This window comes from Crocuta crocuta, unplaced genomic scaffold (assembly GCF_008692635.1).
Source record: "Crocuta crocuta isolate KB4526 unplaced genomic scaffold, BGI_CrCroc_1.0 scaffold153, whole genome shotgun sequence".
Classification (NCBI taxonomy): Eukaryota; Metazoa; Chordata; class Mammalia; order Carnivora; family Hyaenidae; genus Crocuta; species Crocuta crocuta.
Genome location: NW_027529525.1, coordinates 843,033 through 862,137, shown reverse-complemented (window position 1 = coordinate 862,137; position 19,105 = coordinate 843,033). Strand labels below are relative to the sequence as shown.

The following is a 19,105-nucleotide window of genomic DNA, read 5'->3' as shown; positions in this document are numbered from 1 at the left end:
CTAAAACCCAACTGTTTTAACATGTACATTTTCTTATTGTTCCAGTAGGGTAAGGCTAACAGATCAGAGATGATTGCCATTGGAAAAACAGTTTGCTACAATTTCCAAGAGGAGGGGACACACCACCCCATGCAGGACCACATCGAGAAATGTCAACGTCAGTCAGGAGGCAGAAGGAACAAGGAAAGCATGGACAGAAACCTTTATTGTGGTTTCTGTGGGAAAAGCAATGAGAGGCAGGGTAAGCAGGGTTAGAATGATGAGTTTGAATAATTTTAGAGGGTTCTGGGGCATGGAGGCCCTGGGAAGATTAGTGCAGAGGAATACTGTCTTTTGGGGTGTAAGAGCCACAGAAAGGAGGTAGTTTATGGTAGGGGCTGTGGATTGTCTGGTTTAAATATGACCGTTGAGTCATTTGCTATCTCTAAGAATTGGGTGTCTCTATGAGGGCCAGTCTCTCCCCAGGCAGAAAGGCCCCAGATGCCTGAGAGTCAAGAATAGAGGAAATAAGAAAATATAGTACATACACCAATTAACATATTCTCTTGAACTCAGAATTCGTGTGTGAATACATGAAATCAGTAGTAATAAAGAGGAATTATCCTAACTCTGACATTGGTATTATTATCCACATGATGTGGTTAGCTGATAGTTTTGTATATAAATGTTACCAAATATCAATCGGGAGGAAATATCAAAATTGATCTAAATATTGGCTGTTCTTTTCATTATTTAAAATTATGATAGGGTCACAAACTTGAGGATAAATGTTTTTCTGCAAGGTTGAGATTATAATTAGTTTTTCCAAGTTTGTACTGAAAACGATCTATTTTAGGCACATGCTTTTCCAGCAGAAATTAGTTTTGTTTCCTTCTAAACAGTTTTCACTTTGTGTGCATATTTATTTAAAATAATGTGCAGAAAGGTTTTTATATCAGAATTTGAAATTAAAGAACCATTTGATCTTTCTTACCCATCTACTTAGATATTCGCTCTCTATGTCCCCACTCAGTGCTTTGGTAACTTCTTTTTATTCAATTATGCATTCTGATATCACTAACTACCATTTTCAACAAGTTATGAGCAAACCATTTTGTAAGGCTTCTGTTGCTAGGTTACATTCTCCTTTACTGGAATCATGGTGGCTGAATAAAAACCTAGGTTCATGTTCTCTCTCTCCCTCTTTCTCTCTCTCTCTTTTCTATCTCCATCTCTTCCTCTCCCTCCCTCCTTCCTTCCCCCCACCTTCTATATAGCCTATTTGTTTAATCATCCTTTTGGATTTAGTTCACCATTCAATATAATTACTCTAGAAATATTTATTGTATGCAATTTACCTGGATTTTTGCCTTACCTTACAGAAAAATTAAATGGATTAAGTTTGTAATTGAAAAGTTGTCAAATTCTGGCAGGATTGTAAGTGTAAGTTGTGGAATTTCTTTTTCTTCAATGTGCGTATTTCCCATTTGTCCCTGGAGACCCACGCTCTACCCTCTCTTTTGCACTGTGCCCTGGGATGCTGACCTTTATGGACTGTGTCCATGAACTCTCTTTCCCTCTGGCTTCTGACTGAGATCAGCTAGTAGAAGCACTGACAGGTGATCAGAGGCAGGGAAAAGAGTGAGGTTGTAGTATTTGTTCCCTCAGCTCCCTTCTGTGCCGTTCATCATGTATCCTTCTACTAAAGGTCATGTGTCAGGTTGCTCTCTCCGTATAGCTACTCTCTTTAGGTTTCAACACTGCTTCTTTGCCCTGCCCTCTCATCCTAAGGGCAGTAATGGATTCTCATTGTAGTTTGCACTGAAATGCTTCATCAACCCTTTTCAGTGCCTCTTAACTGTATTAACACCTTTGTACATGGTGACTTTATTGCAGTTTCTCAATTACTATGCTTGAGTGTGCCATCTGCTGTTTTTTGATGGATATGGCAGCAACTAAGGTTTTTGGCTAAAGGCAGGAGAGGAGATCAAATGTCCGAGGTAAGTTAAATGAAGCAGATCTTGGATGGGGCATTAAGCTGGGCTCCTTATACCTACCCAGGTTGCTCCTGACACCATGACTGATCATGAGTCCTCATTAATATAATATCATCATCCCAAACCTGAGGGACTAGACAAAGAGAGCACCAGTTTGTGTTTCTTTTTATTTAGTTCAGTTTTAAATTTGGGATAACGCAAGCACTAAAGTACTACATAGCTTAATTCTTGGTTTAAACAACTTAAAAAGCTCTAAGCCTGGGAGTTCATTCATATATTCATTCATTCATTCAAAACTATAGGAGCACTGTGGGTTGTCATTTTCCAAACATGAATAAATCAGATCATGTTTTGTTTTAAAAATATTTTGCAACTGTTTTGATCTGTGTCTACCTCCAACAATTCAACTTAATTACATCTTAGCTTCCTCTTAAAATATAATTGGTGCTACTAATTTCATAAGATTTGGGGAAAATCAAATATGATAATGTACAAAATGGCTATGAAAAACATCATCTACTATATAAATAAATAGGTTGTAATTTTTAAAATTTCTATTATGGAGTCTTATTCCTACCAATAGTTTTACATTGATGAGGGAGAGGGGCAATCTTATCTTCACACATATGCAAAACACCTAAACATTAGTGTAGAAATGGGATGATCTCAGCTTTTAGAGAGTCTGTAATCTGTTTAAGCCTTTTTATGTTTTTGATCAAAGTATTTTTGTTTTCTTAACAGGACTACTCTTAATTCTCATTGTATGTGAGCAAGTTACTAACCAGGGATAAGCACCAGCTAAAATAAATATTCAGTCAACATTATTTCATTTATATTTTTCTAGAAAGTCAATTTTGTAAGTGTATGATCCCATGTTTTTAAGAGTCTAATTGACATTCACAAGCATGAAACCTGGATTTAACATGTAAGATGGGTATTTCTCCAACATTTCCTGAGTAATAGATTATTTTATCAAGGCTATTTATTGCAGCTTTTTTATTTTTTATTTATTTATTTTTTTAAAGCAGGCTCCACGCCAAATGTGGATCCCAATGCGGGGCTTGAACCCATGGCCGAGATCAATACCTGTGCTGAGATCAAGGGTTGGATGTTCAATTGACTGAGCCACTCATCCACCTAAGTATTGCAGCTTTTTTTTTTTTGAGCATTTTTTTTTGGACATATATTGCAGTCAACATTTTAGATATAGTTTTAGAATTTCTTAAGAAGTTTGCATTGAATCCAAATTGCTTAGGAGTTCTTAATGATCCAAGTGAGGAAGTATATATTCAGAAACTACTATTCTTCACCTCTCTGAAGAGCCCTGTTGACACTTTTCATGTATGCATTACTCTTTTTTTAAGTTGCTTTTGAGCGTGTGCTTCTGCCAAAAGAGTGCTTAATATTATAGAAAATAGAAACAGAAAAGCTGTGTGGCTGAAAGCTTAGCTAAATAAGGGCAGTTTGTCAAGTGGCTGGTCTCAGTAACAAAAGACAAATAATATTTACTTCTGTCTTATTTGTGAAGCTTTGTCTCTGTCCTCACTAGTAGGCATTAACCCTTAGGCACTTGCAGTGATTTTAGACTTATAATAAAATTACTACTGGATAGCTTCATTTTATACTGTCACATTTTTATGCCTTGTACAAATAATACATACAAAGCCTTTTTTATTCCACAAAATGCGTTATTCCATAAATACAATAAATAATTTCCTGAGAAAGTATGATAATTATTGCATGTATATCAATTAAAACCATGGCATGAAATCTATATGAATACATTTTAGCATAAAATAGATAAACAAATTCTAGGGCAGATCTAAGGTGATGACACAACAATGGACATTATGACTAAGTATCCCCTCTTCCTCACCTTTCAGATTTGGTGTGCTATAGACTAAACTGTGTCCCCCTAAAATTTATTTGTTGAAGCCATCACCCCCTCCACCCCCGTGTGATTTGGAGATGGGAATCCTTGGATGGTAATTAGGTTTAAATGAGATTAGGAAGGTATAACCCTCATGACGGGATTAATGCCCTTATAAGAAGAGAGAACAGAGAACTTACTTCTTCTGTCTTTTTCCACCCACATACTCAGAAGAGAAAGCAAGAATGAGGAAGACCATGTGTGGATACAGCAAGAAGGCAGCCATCTGCAAGGAGAGCGTTCTGATCAGACACTGCGCCTGCCTGCACCTTGATTTTAGACCTTCAGTCTCCAGAACTGTGAGAAATAAACTCCTGTTGTTTAGGCCAGCGAGTCTATGGTGTTTTGTTACGGCAGCATGAGCTGAGACATTGTGTGTGTGTGTGTGTGTGTGTGTGTGTGTGTGTGTGTGTGTGTAGTTTCTCAAGCTACATGGATTTAAAATTTGCCAGAATCATTTTGCATATATCATAAGCTATATCTTTTATCCGCTAGGTCATAAAACTATTTCTATTATTAATTTTTAGGAAAATGATGTAAGGAGTATTAATTTTTTGGGGCCCTCTTATTTCATTACCAGCATTAGCAATTAATTTTCATTTCAGGGCTGTTTTGGAGGAATACCTTCTACTTCCCACTAAGTTCTTCCCTACCTGTCAACAGTTGCTGCATATGTAACAAGTGGAGAATAGCATGGCTCAGTAAGATACAGATGCTGGGTAGTTGGTAGGCACCATCATTAGCTAAGCTGCTCACTCCATCCAGCCTCTTAGATCAACAACCTGCCTGATACTATCACTTAGTTTCATAGACATCCCAAGTCTCACATGCACCATACTGATTTTTATTTGGCCAGCCCAAACACCTCTTCCTTGGTGTTTACCATTGGCAAAGATAAACAAAGCAGGACTCTAGTTAAAGTGTTAAGGATGATTTTAATCCATAATATACTATTTGTACTATTAACAACAGGGAAATAATTATAGTAACAATAATAGGGAAAAGGGTCCAGTGCGGATGGATTTCAGCTTTGATTTGTATAGAAGTGACAGGGTACTTAAAAGGGAGAGGGAGAGAATAGGAAAGGAGTAAGTGGGGGCTCTATAGTGTCAGGAAAATGAAAATTTACAAAAAGCATGAAGAGGGTTTAGTGGATGTGAAACACATCTGGGTTTGTCTACTGGCACTTCTCCATGTTAGGCTCCTACCCGCTCACAGAGACTAGGAGAGTAGGCCCTATCTTCAGATGTTGGCTGGAACAAACAGTCAATTCTTTTGGCAGCCTTGAGTTCTCTCAGGTAAGTACTTTAAAGGGAGCTACAGTCATCCTAGGGATGCAGCCTGGAGCTGTCAAACTATGTTAGTGTTTGTTCAGTTCTTTATAGGCCAGGATTAAGGTTTAGTCAAGAAGAGGGCTCAGAAGGACCTGGGTACAGTTTGGTCAAGGAGAGAGTTATTTGTCACCATGTCATTAAAGGGCAAATCTAGAAGCACCTGGGTGGCTCAGGCGGTTAAGCGTCTGGCTTCAGCTCAGGTCACGATTGATCTCACAGTCTGTAGGTTCGAGCCCTGTGTTGGGCTCTGTGCTGACAGCTCAGACCCTGGAGCCTGCTTCAGATTGTGTCTCCCTCTCTCTGCCCCTCCCCTGCTCACACTCTGTCTCTCTTTCTCTCAAAAATAAATAAACATTAAAAAAAATAATAAAGGGCAAATCTTAAATATCAGTAAAGTCCTGAGGGTTCTACCTTAAAAATACAAAATAATTTCACCGCATCTCACCATCTCTAATGCTAACTCTGATAAACACCACCATCTCCAAATTACCAACAGATTGCTATCAGATCTCCTTGCTTTTATGCTAACCCCCTGCAGTCTACTGTCAACACAGCCGAAAGAGTGATCTTTTACAAATTAAATCATGTTATGTCCTGCTAAGGCTCCAAACCCTCAGTGGGTTCTGAATCTCACTCAGAGTATACAATCTTCACAGTGCACACTAAAGGCTCAGGGTGACCTGCCCCAGTGTCCCTACCCTGTAACCATTCTTAGGCTTTCTCTCTGGCTCCATCCACACCAGACTCACTGGCCTCCCTGCTGTTCTCTAAACAGGTCAGGAGGCTTCTGCCTGAGAACTGTAGCCCTGGTGGAACTGTAATTCTGGTGGAACATGCTTCCTCCAGGTAACTACATGTCTAACTTACTCATGTTGAGTCTTGGTTCAAACCTCACTTTCTTAAGGAGGCTACCTTGAGCAGCGTGCTCTGTCACCTTCCTCCCCCCACCCCTGCTTTTGTTTTCCTTGGGTTCCATACTATCTATCATCTCCTAACATACCATAGACTTGATTTATTGCCTTCACTTACTGTTTGTTCTCTCTGCTAGAATATAACGTCCAGTAGCGCAAACATTCCTCCAACCTTGGTGTATTTTTTTCTTATCTAAATTAGTGCTACATTAAAGAGGCTCCATAGGTTTTTGAATAAATGAACCAGCCTAAGTGAAATTTCTTAATGGTATAAAATAAGCTCCTGTAATATTGTTTTTCATGAGCTGGTATGTCTTGTTATAATATTTAACACATATAAATAATTTCTATGAGAGAGCCTCTGGCTCTGGGACTGAAGTTTGCTGAGGAGCATTAAGATTTTATGCTTGATGCTTATGTCCTTGTCTCTCCCATGCCCACTCCCTATAACCCCACCCTCCTGTATAGAGGGAAAGAAAAATGAGGTAGCAACAGATAGGAAAGGAAAACATTGTTAGTTCAGTGTTCATATTATACTGGTTAATTGAATATCCTGGTTTATGGTAAGACTACAGATCAAGAAGATTAGGAAGAAATACCATAAGTAGACATATCGTGAAAGCTTAATATTCACCAGCAAACTTGTAACTTGTGTAAGAGAAGTAATTTGATTGGCTAATCTTAGTCAAAACAATGAATTTTCTTGTCTATTTGTCTAGTTATTGGTGTACTGTTTTTCTACTCTTTAAAACATATTCTCCTATGTGTAAATCATTTTTACTATATTTTTACTATATTTTAAAATGATATGATTGAGAGTGGGCAGGGAAGGGAAGATGCATTGTTAAAGAGACTACATTCTGCAGACAAGGTGGCCTGGGTTCTAATCTCAGCTTTGCTACCAACTATGCAACTGTGGGTAAGTGATATCCAGTTTCCCACCTTACTTTTCACATTTGTGAAATGGAGGTAATAAAATGTACCTCATGGAGTTGTTTTGAGGAACAGTTCTCACAGCACGCAGTGCCTGTTACACAGTATTCACTCTGTAAGTAGCTATTTTTATAGAATAATGGAGTGTTTTCTGAAATGAAAATGTATAATTTAAAATTGTTTTTTTACATTTTTTACAAAATGTAACATTCTACATTTTATTTTACAAAACACATTGTGTTTTTTTACATTTTCATAAAACAATACTGGTCATACAATACTAACTGAATCATGGAGGTGAATTTTCATTAGTATTACCTAAAAAAAAACAACCTCTTGGTGGGGTCATTTGAATTTTTAAATTCCTATATTAGAAAATTTATAAATTGAGATATGAGGTTTAGAAAGAGATAAAGTAATTTTCCCTTTACCTTTCTGAGTTCTTGGCTAAGATCTTTGTAATAAAAGACAGATTAACAAGAGAATAAACCCAGATGTTTAATAGCATGTATCCCATGTGTACATGGGAGATACCTAGGGAAAAATTAGTAACTTTCAGAGGTGGCTCAAACTTAGATACTATTTTCAGCTAAAGAGAAAAAGAAGAAAGTTGAGGGGGAGATGAATTGTGGGGAGATTAAGCAGAAAAGCAGTGTAATCAAGTGTGAGGTTTGTTATGCAGATTTATGTCTGCATCTTCTCCATTCATAGGATCTAAAGTTGTCTCAGGAATAATCCTTGTCCTTTCTGGTAGAGAGGGTGGAAGGACACGTTTGTAAATTTATGTCAGGCTTTTAGGCAAATGCAGGGAGAGCAGAGAGCTTTTCTTTTATCTGTGTCTTCTCAATTGCTTTCAATTCTAAGTGATCCTTATGCCAAAGTGGCTTTTAGAATGGCATCTTCTGCTACCCTTCACTAGCAACTTCCCTAGGTAGCTTTTTAGCTCCACTGCCAAAAACTGTGAAGGATTTGACATTTTATCTCACTTGTAAGCCAAAAAGTAGCCTGTCACAGTTTCATAGAAGTTGACAGATGCATGAGATTCTTCTGTCAGAGAAAAAGGATTTTATTACTCATAGCACAACAGACAGTGTGAGCTTCAGGTTCTCATAGATTCCTGTTGCTCCCCAGTCCCTCAGTGTGAGCTGGAGTTGCTAGGCAGGCGCTGTGCAAGCAGTTAGTTTGTATCAGAATGGAGGAACTCCAAGTTTAGGAATTTCTTGCTAGCAAACTTACCCAAACTTTGCCCTTGGATGGAGAGATTATCTTTGTTAGCCTGCAACAAACTTCTCTGCCCTTGAGGGAAATACTATCCCTATCTTTGAAACTAGATTTGTAGCAATGCAAGAGAGCTATGGAGACTTGATCCCTGATATACACAAATGCAATACAAATGTAGTCTATGATGATGAAAAAAATGCACAAAAATTCTGACCAGAGATTTAGACTATCATTGTAAATGTAAAACACTCAATCCTGTCTGAGCATTTCTTTGAGTATGTCGTTAATCATTTAGAGCCAAACCTTATCATTGATTTTTTTTTTTGCTTTGTAATTCATTATTACTTGATGCTTTAACAGTCATGTTTTTCCCCTTAGTAAGTAGGTTTTATCATCTCTCTATATTTATTTATGCCAGTAATTTAACCTTATTGCCTTAAGTATTCCTTATTGCGTTAGAGGAACTAAACACATTTTCTCAAGTGGCCTGTACGTTAGCAATCTTCCTTTCTCTTTGCCTCTTCCTGATAAAATTAAATTTCACAAGGTACAATATGTTTCTTCTCTGTTGTGTAGCCGGACAATTGCTACTCAGCTTTGCAAGGTTGTTTTCCTGTGCTAATACTTACCTAAAACTTCCCCCCACCCCCACATCCTTATAATGTTAAGATACATTTTCGCGTTGTCATATTCTTCAGAGGTAATTATCATCCTGGTCTTTTTCTTTGTTTTTAAGCTAAAGTTACAGCTGTTCTGTTCTTCCGTGTGTGTGTATATGTGTACTTTTTTAAAGCCAGAGCTACAAAATTCATTTGAGTTCCAGAGAAAAGCAGATCAAGTACTGTTACTTAATACATTAAAGTAACTGTTTTTTCTCCTTGTGATATAAACCAAGCTGTTGCCCTAGGTGCATATAATTAGGACCACATTGGAAGAGTTTGCCTAAAGGTGGAGTCATTGGTAGGGATCCCAGAAAATATACAGACCACCCTATGTATTAACATATAAACAACGAATTATGTTTCAGTATAAGCGTATATTTCGTGTGATATTTGGGACCTATGTACATTTTAAAAAATCATTGTTTATTTGAAAATAAAATTTAACTGAACATCCTGTTTTTTTAAAATTTTTTAAAATGCCTTATTTATTTCTGCGAGAGAGAGAGGGTGGGGGAGAGAGAGAGAGAGAGACAGAGACAGAGAGACAGCATGAGCAGGGGAGGGTCTGAGAGGGAGGGAAGTACAGAATCTGAAACAGGCTGCAGGCTCTGAGCTGTCAGCACAGAGCCCGACGCGGGGCTCGGGGCTCGAACCCACAAGTGAGATCATGACCTGAGCCGAAGTTGGACGCTTAACCAAGTGAGCCATCCAGGCGCCCCCCCCCCCTTTTTTTAAATTTTTAATGTTTTATTTATTTCTGAGAGAGAGACAGACAACATGAGCGGGGGAGACTAAACATCATGTGTTTTTATTTGCTAAATCTGGCGACTCTAATCGCCTTTTCTCTGTCAAACAAATTACAAATAATCTTTTGGTAAAATTTCGCATAAAGTGGGTTTTAGCTCAGAAACACTCCCCTTGGGGCAGCGATGGTTTCAAAGTTTTGATGATACGACGTCAACACTACGCATAAATAAATGTGAGTAACTGAACGTTTTTAAGTTCACAAATGTATATTTGGAAGCCCAGCTCAAAAGAATGGAAGAGTAGGTTAAAAGAAGCCATGGACTGGCGGATTTAGGAGTCTTCAGAAAAAAATAAACTTCAACCTGGACGGCCTTGCCAAAAGGCGTGTAAGTTACCGGAGCAAAGCAGTCTCTGCAGTTTGGTAAGGAGAGAGCGCGAGACCTGAGAGAGCCAATAAGAGCTGAGCAAGAGGGGGGCTGGGTGCGTGAAGCCAATCAGAGATGAGATGGGTGGGACTAGATTCCTTAAAGGCGGGAGTTTCGGTAGAATGGGCTCCGAAGGGCCGGGATCAGCCAATCGGAACAGAGCAGGGCGGGGTTCCGAGAAGGGGCGGTCGCAGGGAAGTAAACCCTAAGGCTAGCGCGTCTTTCTGCCTCACCTGCATCTGCGTCTGCCCTGCACCTGCACCCGGTCCTCCGCCTTTCTACCAGTTGGACGGACGCACACTCGAAGGGTGACAGGGGACGCTTATTCAGCTCGTCATGGCCTACCCGGGATACGGAGGAGCGGTGAGTCCTGGCGGATTCTCAGCAGCCTCCGCCCCCGCGGGGTGGAGCGCCCTTGCGGGCGGTGCCAGCCTGCGGGGTCCGCCTTCTGTTTCCTTCGCGTGGCTGGTCTCCCGTACTCAGTGGGGCTGAGACTGCCCCTTGCTGGAAGTCGGGGTCTGGGCGGAGCGGGGAGCCGCAGGTTTTCTGGGCCCTGGGGCGGGGCACCTATGGTGCTCCTTGTGAAGCCGGGGATGTGTGGTGCTTTAAGAAATTTCCTTCTTGGTTTGGAGGAACACATGCGCCCTTTTCTTATTCCAGTAATATTTTGTGGTCGACCCGTTTTGCGACACATCCTCTTTCCGAATTTTTGACCACTTCTTGTTTTCTGCCCTTCTAAGTTGCTTATGCGTAAATAAAGTATGTTAAAAGTCTTCTAATTTTTACTTTCTACCAGGAGGAATCTGTTCTAGATTTTTGGGGGGAGGTGGTCAATGTTAGGGTACTCTTTTTTACATTAACTGTTTATCCTACAGCACCTTTGAGAGTTGGAAGTTGTAATTTGTGGTATATGCTTTTTTTAATACCTAAATTTGGGCTGTCTTTTATCGGTCTCTTATTTTCAAGGAAAAACCTTTAAAAAAATTCATCTATTTTTGTTTGTTTTTAATCCATTATATTCTTTCAACATTTACTGTTTCCTTATACTTAATTGCTTCATGATCCAGTCATACATTTACTGGAGTTTGAAGTGTATTTTCTGAGCTCCAGTACTTCCTCCATACCTTTCCCCTTTACACATCCAGTGATCTAGCTTTTCAAAACTACTGGTAGTGCCCCACCTTTTGTGTACCCTCCCCGCCCCCCGCCAACTTAGAATTCTTTTTTTCTTTTTGCCTTCTGACAGTCTCTATTCATCTTTCAAAGATGCAGGTCAAGATTTTTGTCCAAAATGGAATAACGACCAATGTTGATACTTCTTTCTCCTCCAGACTCATACAAATGCTCAGTAAAATGCCCTTCTAAGTTACTAAAAAAGTATACCAAGATCCAAAGTGAAAAAAGTAGAGAGAAACCATACCATAGCAGGAAACAAACATCAGACTGTCTACATTTGAACCGTGGTCTCCTTTTTACCAGTTATTTGACCTCAACCAATTTAGGAAACCTCTTGAAATTTTGGGTCCTCAACTGCAGAGAGGACATAGTCATTTCATACTTCATAAAGTTTTTGGAAAATCAAATCATATAATGGAAAGTATTTAGTACTTGGGCTATGAAAAGCTGTCAGTAAATACTAGCTGTGCGTTACTTTTGTTGGTATTCTTACTGCTTTTCTTATTGGTTTTGAAGACTGTTGTTGGAATTATCACTTTGTGTATTGGTGTCTTTTTAAAAATTTTTTTAAGTTTATTTACTTATTACAAAGACAGCATGAGTGAGAGAGGGGCAGAGAGAGAGGGAGACACAGAATCTGAAGGCTCGGAGCTGTCAGCACAGAGCCTGATGCAAGGCTTGAACTCACAAACCATGAGATCATGACCTGAGCCAAAGTCGGACACTTCACCAACAGAGCAACCCAGGTGTCCCATTGATGTTTTTTTTAAAAAAATAAGTATTTTCTGGTGAAGAGGATGTTTGCACCTTACGCAGTTTCCCATGACTAGTTCACAATTTTGTTACATTTACCATGTATTCTAAGTATGTGTCCGAGGTATACTACTTCTTAGTTTGACTGTAGGTGAAATTTCCTTCTATTTCTTTTCTTTTTGTTTATTTCAGTGATGTTGATGGTAAACACTGAAAAATTGTGCTTCATGTTCATCTGAAGGTCTTACAGGCTAGATAGATCTTCTTTCTTTTACACTTATGTGATACTGGATAACATGTTAGTGAACTGAATTATGTCCTAATGCAGGACATCTAGGATTTTGTAGCTAACAGCTTTTGTGATAGTGGATTTGGTTGCTTTTTAGTAACTCTTTGTATCCTTGCTTTTCAGTAGACTCAAATATTTTCTTTTAAACCAACTTCAGGGGATAGCAGATAGTGTTTGTATTTATAATTGTAACCTCTTTCATTCTTGCAGTTTGGAAATTTTAGCGGTCAGATGCCAGGAATACAGATGCAAATGGGACAACCAATGCCAGGAACAGGGCCAAACCTGTACCCTAGTGAGTACCCAGCATATGCTGACAGTTACTCCTCAGCAGGAGACCCCATGTGGACATCCTTCACTGCTATTGCTGGACAGGTGAGATGCTAAATATATTGCACAGATATCAGGGTTTTTTTTGTTTTTGTTTTTTAATTTTTTAAATGTTTATTTATTTTTGAGAGGAGGGAGGGAGGGAGGGGCAAAGTGAGGGGGAGGCACAGAATTCAAGGCCAGACTCCAGACTCTGAGCTGTCAGCACAGAGCCCAATGCAGCACTTGAACCCATGACCCGTGAGATCATGACCTGAGCTGAAGTCAGATGCTCAATCAGCTGAGCCACTCAGGTGCCCCACAGATATCATTTTTAAAAAGTGATTGCTCTTTAAAAGAAATGTCATCCCTTACTTAGTGTGTCATTTTAAATGTATATGAAATTTGTGTTTAAACTTACCCAGACTAATTTTTTCTCTTGAGATCAGAGATAAGGGTAATCATAATTATTTCATTTTTAAAAAAAAATGTTAGTATGATACCTGACACATGGTTGATTTCACTAAAAGAGGAAGCAGTGTGGTACGTGGTGACTGAGCCAAAGAGGATTGGGGGAAAGAGGTCTACATGTCAGTCTCCTTGAGGAAACTGGGGCAGAGTGTCAAAAAGGAGACTTTTAAATTGTGAATAGTTTAGGAGAGACTTAAAGATAAAGCACATTGGGAAAGTGTAAAGAAAACAGGGCAGAAAGGAGGTTCAAATACCAGACTAATGAGAAGAGACAGGTTCACACTGGAGCCTTAGTCACACACAGTCCGTATCTCTTCTTTTATACTTATCCATGAAAACTTAGTGAGTAGTTAGAATTTCACAGAACTCTGATAACACTTTTCATTTATTACTCATTCACTTGAGTGCTCACTATGCTTGGCTGGAAATAGAGGACATACACAGAATTATTGTATGTGGCAGACACATTTTTTTGTGACCCCAGTTCCATTCACAACCTCTTTTTCCCTTCTCTGGTAGTAGTTGGAAAAGCCCTAATGCCATCCCGGACACCTTTGTAATTAGTAAAGGTAGCCACGGGCCAGAGAACTGGCCCTTGAGATTAGGTGTAATTTCTTGAGGACACTTTTCCATTTCTAAGTGAGAAAATCCCTCCTGGGAATGAGTGTTGGCTGTTCTTGCTCCTTAATTCTTCCTGCCCAGAAAGGGAACTTGAAGTAGGGAGGTGCAGCAGTCATCTTTGGTACCTTGGGTCTACAAGCTTCAGTTTAAGGCCTTTGGATGGGATGTGTGGGGAAAATGTAAAGAGATTGATGGCATTGTAAAACTGCCATACAGCCCTGTTCTGCGTAGCCTCAGACTTCTGGTGTAAAACAATAAACTCTTACTGGTTTAAATTTCTTTGGTAGTATTTTCCGTTGTTTTCAACTAACTGTAATGCTGTTACATTATACCATTCCAATCTGAAAAGAACTCTTAAGTAGTGTAATGGCTGAGAATAAGTCTGTTATCTATAACTGACTATATATTAAACCTATTTTATAAAATTATAACTTAAAACATAGGACTGGGCATATGTATTTAAAGACTTTTATTTGACCTCTGAACTCTTTCAGTGGTAAAATTGTCAACAATAATTTGCTATGTTTGTACTGTTACTGGTTTCTCTCTATTCAGAAAGGTTAACAAAGATTAAAAATGATTTTTATGCTCCTTAACCCAAATTAATAATGACTTTTTCTGTGTCTTTTGAACCTACTGTTTTTCAACTTTGCTTCGTCTGTATTCTTTGTTCTTTCCCTACAAAAGAATTTCCATACTCTTCAACGTCCCTTCTGTGTTTCTGAATATACAGAATTCAAAGAAAGGTGTTCTGCACCTTAGTTGAACTTTTCTATTAAATGTTATAGAAGCTCATAGTTAAACAGAAATTTTCATCAGACCACAGAGGACTAATTTCCTTCATTGTAATTGGAATGGTCAAGGTTTTTAGTGAATGCAAATTTCTCTTTTCTAGAAAGTTTTAAAGTTTGAGCCTGTTGTTTACACAATGCACCTTTTTTTTGTAAATGAGAAAAAAATTGATGAAGCTTAATAATTCTCATTAATTTTAGTCTCAGGTAGAGTATCATTTTTCTATTTAAGAAAAGTTAAAGATAAAGGTAATTTATAACCATGTTATCTTAAGTGTACTAGAAGATAGAAGACATTTTTTAATAAAAAATGAGAGAAAAACCATTTCCTACCTTTCCTTATGTTTTAATAATTTGTAAAAGATTGTCTTTTAAAATTTACTGTGCAGTATTGACAATGACCTTGTCTGTGCCATTATTTCATGGAGAGAGAGACTATTGACAGTGGCAGCAGTAGACTTTATTGACTGTTTTTGTTTGTTTGTTTGTTTGATGGTGTTTACTAATTTCTTCTTGGATCATGTTAGAAGTGTATGCATAGTTTTTCAAAGTCTTGAAATATAATAACGATTCGATGTAATAGGGAGGCAGGTAATTGTCTAAATAAAAATTCCTTCTAAGGTCTTTATCTTTGGAGGATAGCAAGAATCAAACCTTGCTTTGATTCTAAACAAACAGCAATTTTTAAAAGTATATTTCACTTACTGCAGACTTTAAAATTTTATAAGCAAAATCTCAAAACTATGCATGGCAGAGAAAGGAACACTTAGCTACTCTTTTGTAGGTACATGGATGATCCATTGGAAAGAATACTTTTTATTACCTTTTAATTCCTGTTAGAACTACTGGAATTTTTTCTTCTACCGAAATTTTTGTTATAAGGAATCTCCTGCTAGAGATCCATGAGGATATGAGTGTTTATAATACTTCTTAGAAGTAGTTTGTAAAAATTTTCATTTCTTGGGTCTCTTACAAAAACGAACTCTTACAAAGTTTGTGTTTTAAATTTGCTGCCCTCATCCTTTCTCAGAGCTAATAGTTTGCATTATCCCTTAGAAAGGATCGCCCCACCTCCTTTGAAAGGGGCATCAGGGGAATGTGTCTGAGACTGTTCTGAACACATTTTGATCGTTTTTCTGTTTTAGGTAGAGGTACAATGACTCTCACGAGATATTAATTTGACCTATTATAGGTCACAGTGATTATGTTGTTTCTCAGAAGTAGAGAAAATACATTGTATTAGAAATGCTTAAAAATTAATAGAATATAATTTATGAAACAGTTATTTATTTTGCATGCTCTTCTGTAATATGTCTTTGTTGTCAATACTTATCTCTATTAATTTTGTAGTTGATGATAATGTTTTAAATAATTCATGTATGGGGGGGTCAGTGCCTGGGTGGCTCAGTCGGTTAAGCGTCCAACTTCGGCTCAGGTCATGATCACACAGTTGGTGGGTTCGAGCCTTGCGTTGGGCTCTATGCTGACAGTTAGCCCAGAGCCTGGAGCCTGCTTCTGATTCTGTGTTTTCTTCTCTCTCTGACCCTCCCCTGCTCACACTGTCTCTCTCTCTCTCAGAAATAAATAAAACATTAAAAAAAAATTTTTTAAAGAATGCATGTCTGTTGATTTGGCCTAGAATAGCCAATCGGTACTTTAATATGATTTATACAGCTGTGCATTAAATCAGGTTATAATTATTTTTTAACAGGATGGTGAAGTGGATGCTGAGGAACTTCAGAAATGTTTGACACAGTCCGGAATTAGTGGAACTTATTCTCGTGAGATCTCCCCCACCCCCATATTTAAAATATTTTAAAAAAACCTTCTTATCACAGATGTACATGTCCATAATTTTAAGAGTCAAATAGTTTTGCAAAGATTACTATGAAGATAACTTAACTGTTTCTTGTGTGCCATGTGTGTATGCCTCCCTGATGTTAATCACTCCTAGAGGAAATTTCATTCAACTTTTTCTTTTTACAAAATTTTTTTTGTTTATTTATTTTTGAGAAGAGAGAAGAGAACACGAGCTGAGCAGGGGCAGAGAGAGAGGGAGACACAGAATCTGAAACAGGCTTCAGGCTCTGAACTGTCAGCACAGAACCCGATGTGGGGCTCGAACTCATGAACCATGAGATCATGACCTGAGCCCAAGTCGGATGCTTAACTCACTGAGCCACTCAAGCACCCCTCATTCAGCTTCTTCAACTGACTCTTGAAATTTGCCTCCAGATCTCAAAATAACATACTTTTATCACTACAGATTTTCAGGGTTTTTTTTGAAGTTTGTTTATTTGTTTTGAGAGAGAGAGAGAGAAAGCAAGATCAGGGGTGGGAGAGAGAGATGAAGAGAGAAAATCCCAAGAAGGCTCCATGCTGCCTGTGCAGAGTCTGATGTGGGGCTCTGTCTCACCAACAATGAGACCATTACCTGAGCTGAAATCAAGAGTCAGACACAACCAACTGAGCCATCCAAGTGCCCCCTTCTATGAGTCTTAATTTCTAAATTCTAAGAGCTTCTCTTCTTTTTTCATGTATATGAGGTCTTCCCATATTTCTCTGAAACTGTTCATTTATTTTTCAAAGCTCTTTTCTTCTTTTGTAAACTGTGTTTTCTCTAGATTTTTTTTTTCCACTTAATGTGTTTGGTTGTCTTTTATGTTAGATGCTTTTCTCCGATCTGCTGATCCTTGGTTGTACATGTTTAACTAAAATGCAGGTGAGGGGCACCTGGGTGGCTCAGTCAGTTAAGCGTCCGACTTTGACTCAGGTCATGATCTCACGGTTCGTGGGTTCCAGCCCCACATTGGGCTCTGTGTTGACAGCTAGCTCAGAGCCTGGAGCCTGTCTTTGGATTTTGTATCTCTCTCTCTCTCTGACCCTCCCCTGCTCATGCGGTTTCTCTCTCTCTCATAAATAAATGAGAAACAACAATAAAAAAATTAATGCAGGTGAGAAGCCCCAAGGTGATGGTTTGGTATTGACTATAGACTTTGATGTCTGATGGTCTGGTGGGGCAGTTTGTCATGTAACACTGAGTATCAGTGTATTTAGGGATTTCCTTTTGGGCTGATTGTTTGGTAGGAAAGGAGAACAGAGGGCCCGGCAGTGTTCTCAGTCTTTGATAAACAGTCATTTTAAATACCTTATTTTTACTAGATAAGTTAGAGTTAGGGTTTGTGGATAGGGTTAGGATATGTGCCTAGTACCCTGCAGTTCAGAGACCTCTCCAGAGAATAAAACTCCAGATTTCCATTGGGGTGAGAATCAACATGGCAGCCATCTACTGTGCTGAGTCAAGAAGGGGATTTGGGCTCTAAATACTCCTTAAGTAGGTGTTCAGTTGATCCTTCTGCTTTTGTCTCTACCTTCACACCCATTTTCAGAAATACTAGCAATTCTTAAATGTTTGGGGTCTTTTCCAGGTAACTAGGCTGCTTCTCAGCTTTCCTGTGTGTTTATTATTATTATGTACTGACATATTTCTTTTATCAAGACTGATATAATGAGTCTTGAGGTAAATCAGCATACTAATTCAATATAATTGTGATAAGGATCAGAAAAATTCTAACTAGTGAGTCTTCATTTATAGTTCTATAAATATGAAAGTGTTAATACCTCTAATAACCCATGATATTAAGATAGTTTATTTTTCTTCTAGCCTTTTCCCTTGCCCAAGGGAAAACAGCTGCTTCAAATCAGAAGCTATTTTTACTTGATTGATTGCAGTAAGCTAGCAAATGATTTATCTACATCAGGGTTCATCTTACTTTCCTCTGTAAATTCTTCAGTGACTTCCATTGATCTAAATCTTTAGGGTGGCACTTAATACTTTCATGATCTGACCCTCATCTCCCTTTCAGATGTCATCACAGGCTAGATATCCTTCACCTCAAGCTTTAATCAGATCTCTAAATCTTTTAAGTTTTGTGTTCTCAGTATATGTTAAACTTCTACCTAAAAACCTACTTGTCCTTTGTGTTAGGAAGATCGAAGCCCTCCTTTCCCCTATGACAGTGATTTTCAGTTATTTTACAATTATTATCTAACTACCTAAATCCCCTTACTAGATGTGAGTAGTCTGAAATACTAACAAATTTTATTTTAGTCTTTTTTTTTTTCATACTATGGATGCATAAACATTCAAAGTTTGTTGATAGGGGTGACTGTATTTTTGGGAATTTTTTAAAAAAAATTATTTCTGAGAGAGAGAGAGAACACCACGAACAGGGGAGGGTCAGAGAGAGATTGAGATACAGAATCTGAAACAGGCTCCAGGCTCTGAGCTAGCTGTCAGCACAGAGCCCGACACATGGCTCGAACCCACAAACCATGAGATCATGACCCAAGCTGAAGTCAGTCGCTCAACCGACTGAGCCACTCAGGCGCCCCTGTTTTTGGCAATTTTTAAACATTTTTGTTTTTATAAAATAGTAATTGTCATAATTCTACATAGATAAAATTGGGCAGACTCCAGTTCAAATAATAAATATGTTTTACAGCCTTCAGTTTGGAAACCTGCAGAATTATGATCGCCATGTTGGATGTATCCT

General features: G+C 38.4%; 1 protein-coding gene across 11 annotated transcripts in view; it reads left to right on the top strand.

Annotated features, from left to right (window-relative positions):
- The window catches only part of GCA (grancalcin), a 42,383-nt gene that overhangs the window by 10,470 nt on the left and 12,808 nt on the right, over window positions 1–19,105 (top strand). For 2 of the 11 annotated variants that reach the window (XM_077760985.1, XM_077760977.1), the window contains exons 3-8: window positions 1,876–1,979; window positions 3,002–3,117; window positions 4,078–4,205; window positions 12,568–12,732; window positions 16,261–16,330; window positions 19,055–19,098. In XM_077760985.1, the coding sequence (XP_077617111.1) occupies window positions 4,092–4,205; window positions 12,568–12,732; window positions 16,261–16,330; window positions 19,055–19,098 (393 nt within the window). In that variant the 5' untranslated portion in view covers window positions 1,876–1,979; window positions 3,002–3,117; window positions 4,078–4,091. Of the gene's footprint in view, window positions 1–1,875; window positions 1,980–2,717; window positions 2,902–3,001; window positions 3,118–4,077; window positions 4,206–10,241; window positions 10,503–12,567; window positions 12,733–16,260; window positions 16,331–19,054; window positions 19,099–19,105 lie in introns of those variants that run through there. The other 9 variants (XM_077760979.1, XM_077760978.1, XM_077760980.1 and 6 more) reach the window with 9 other exon arrangements.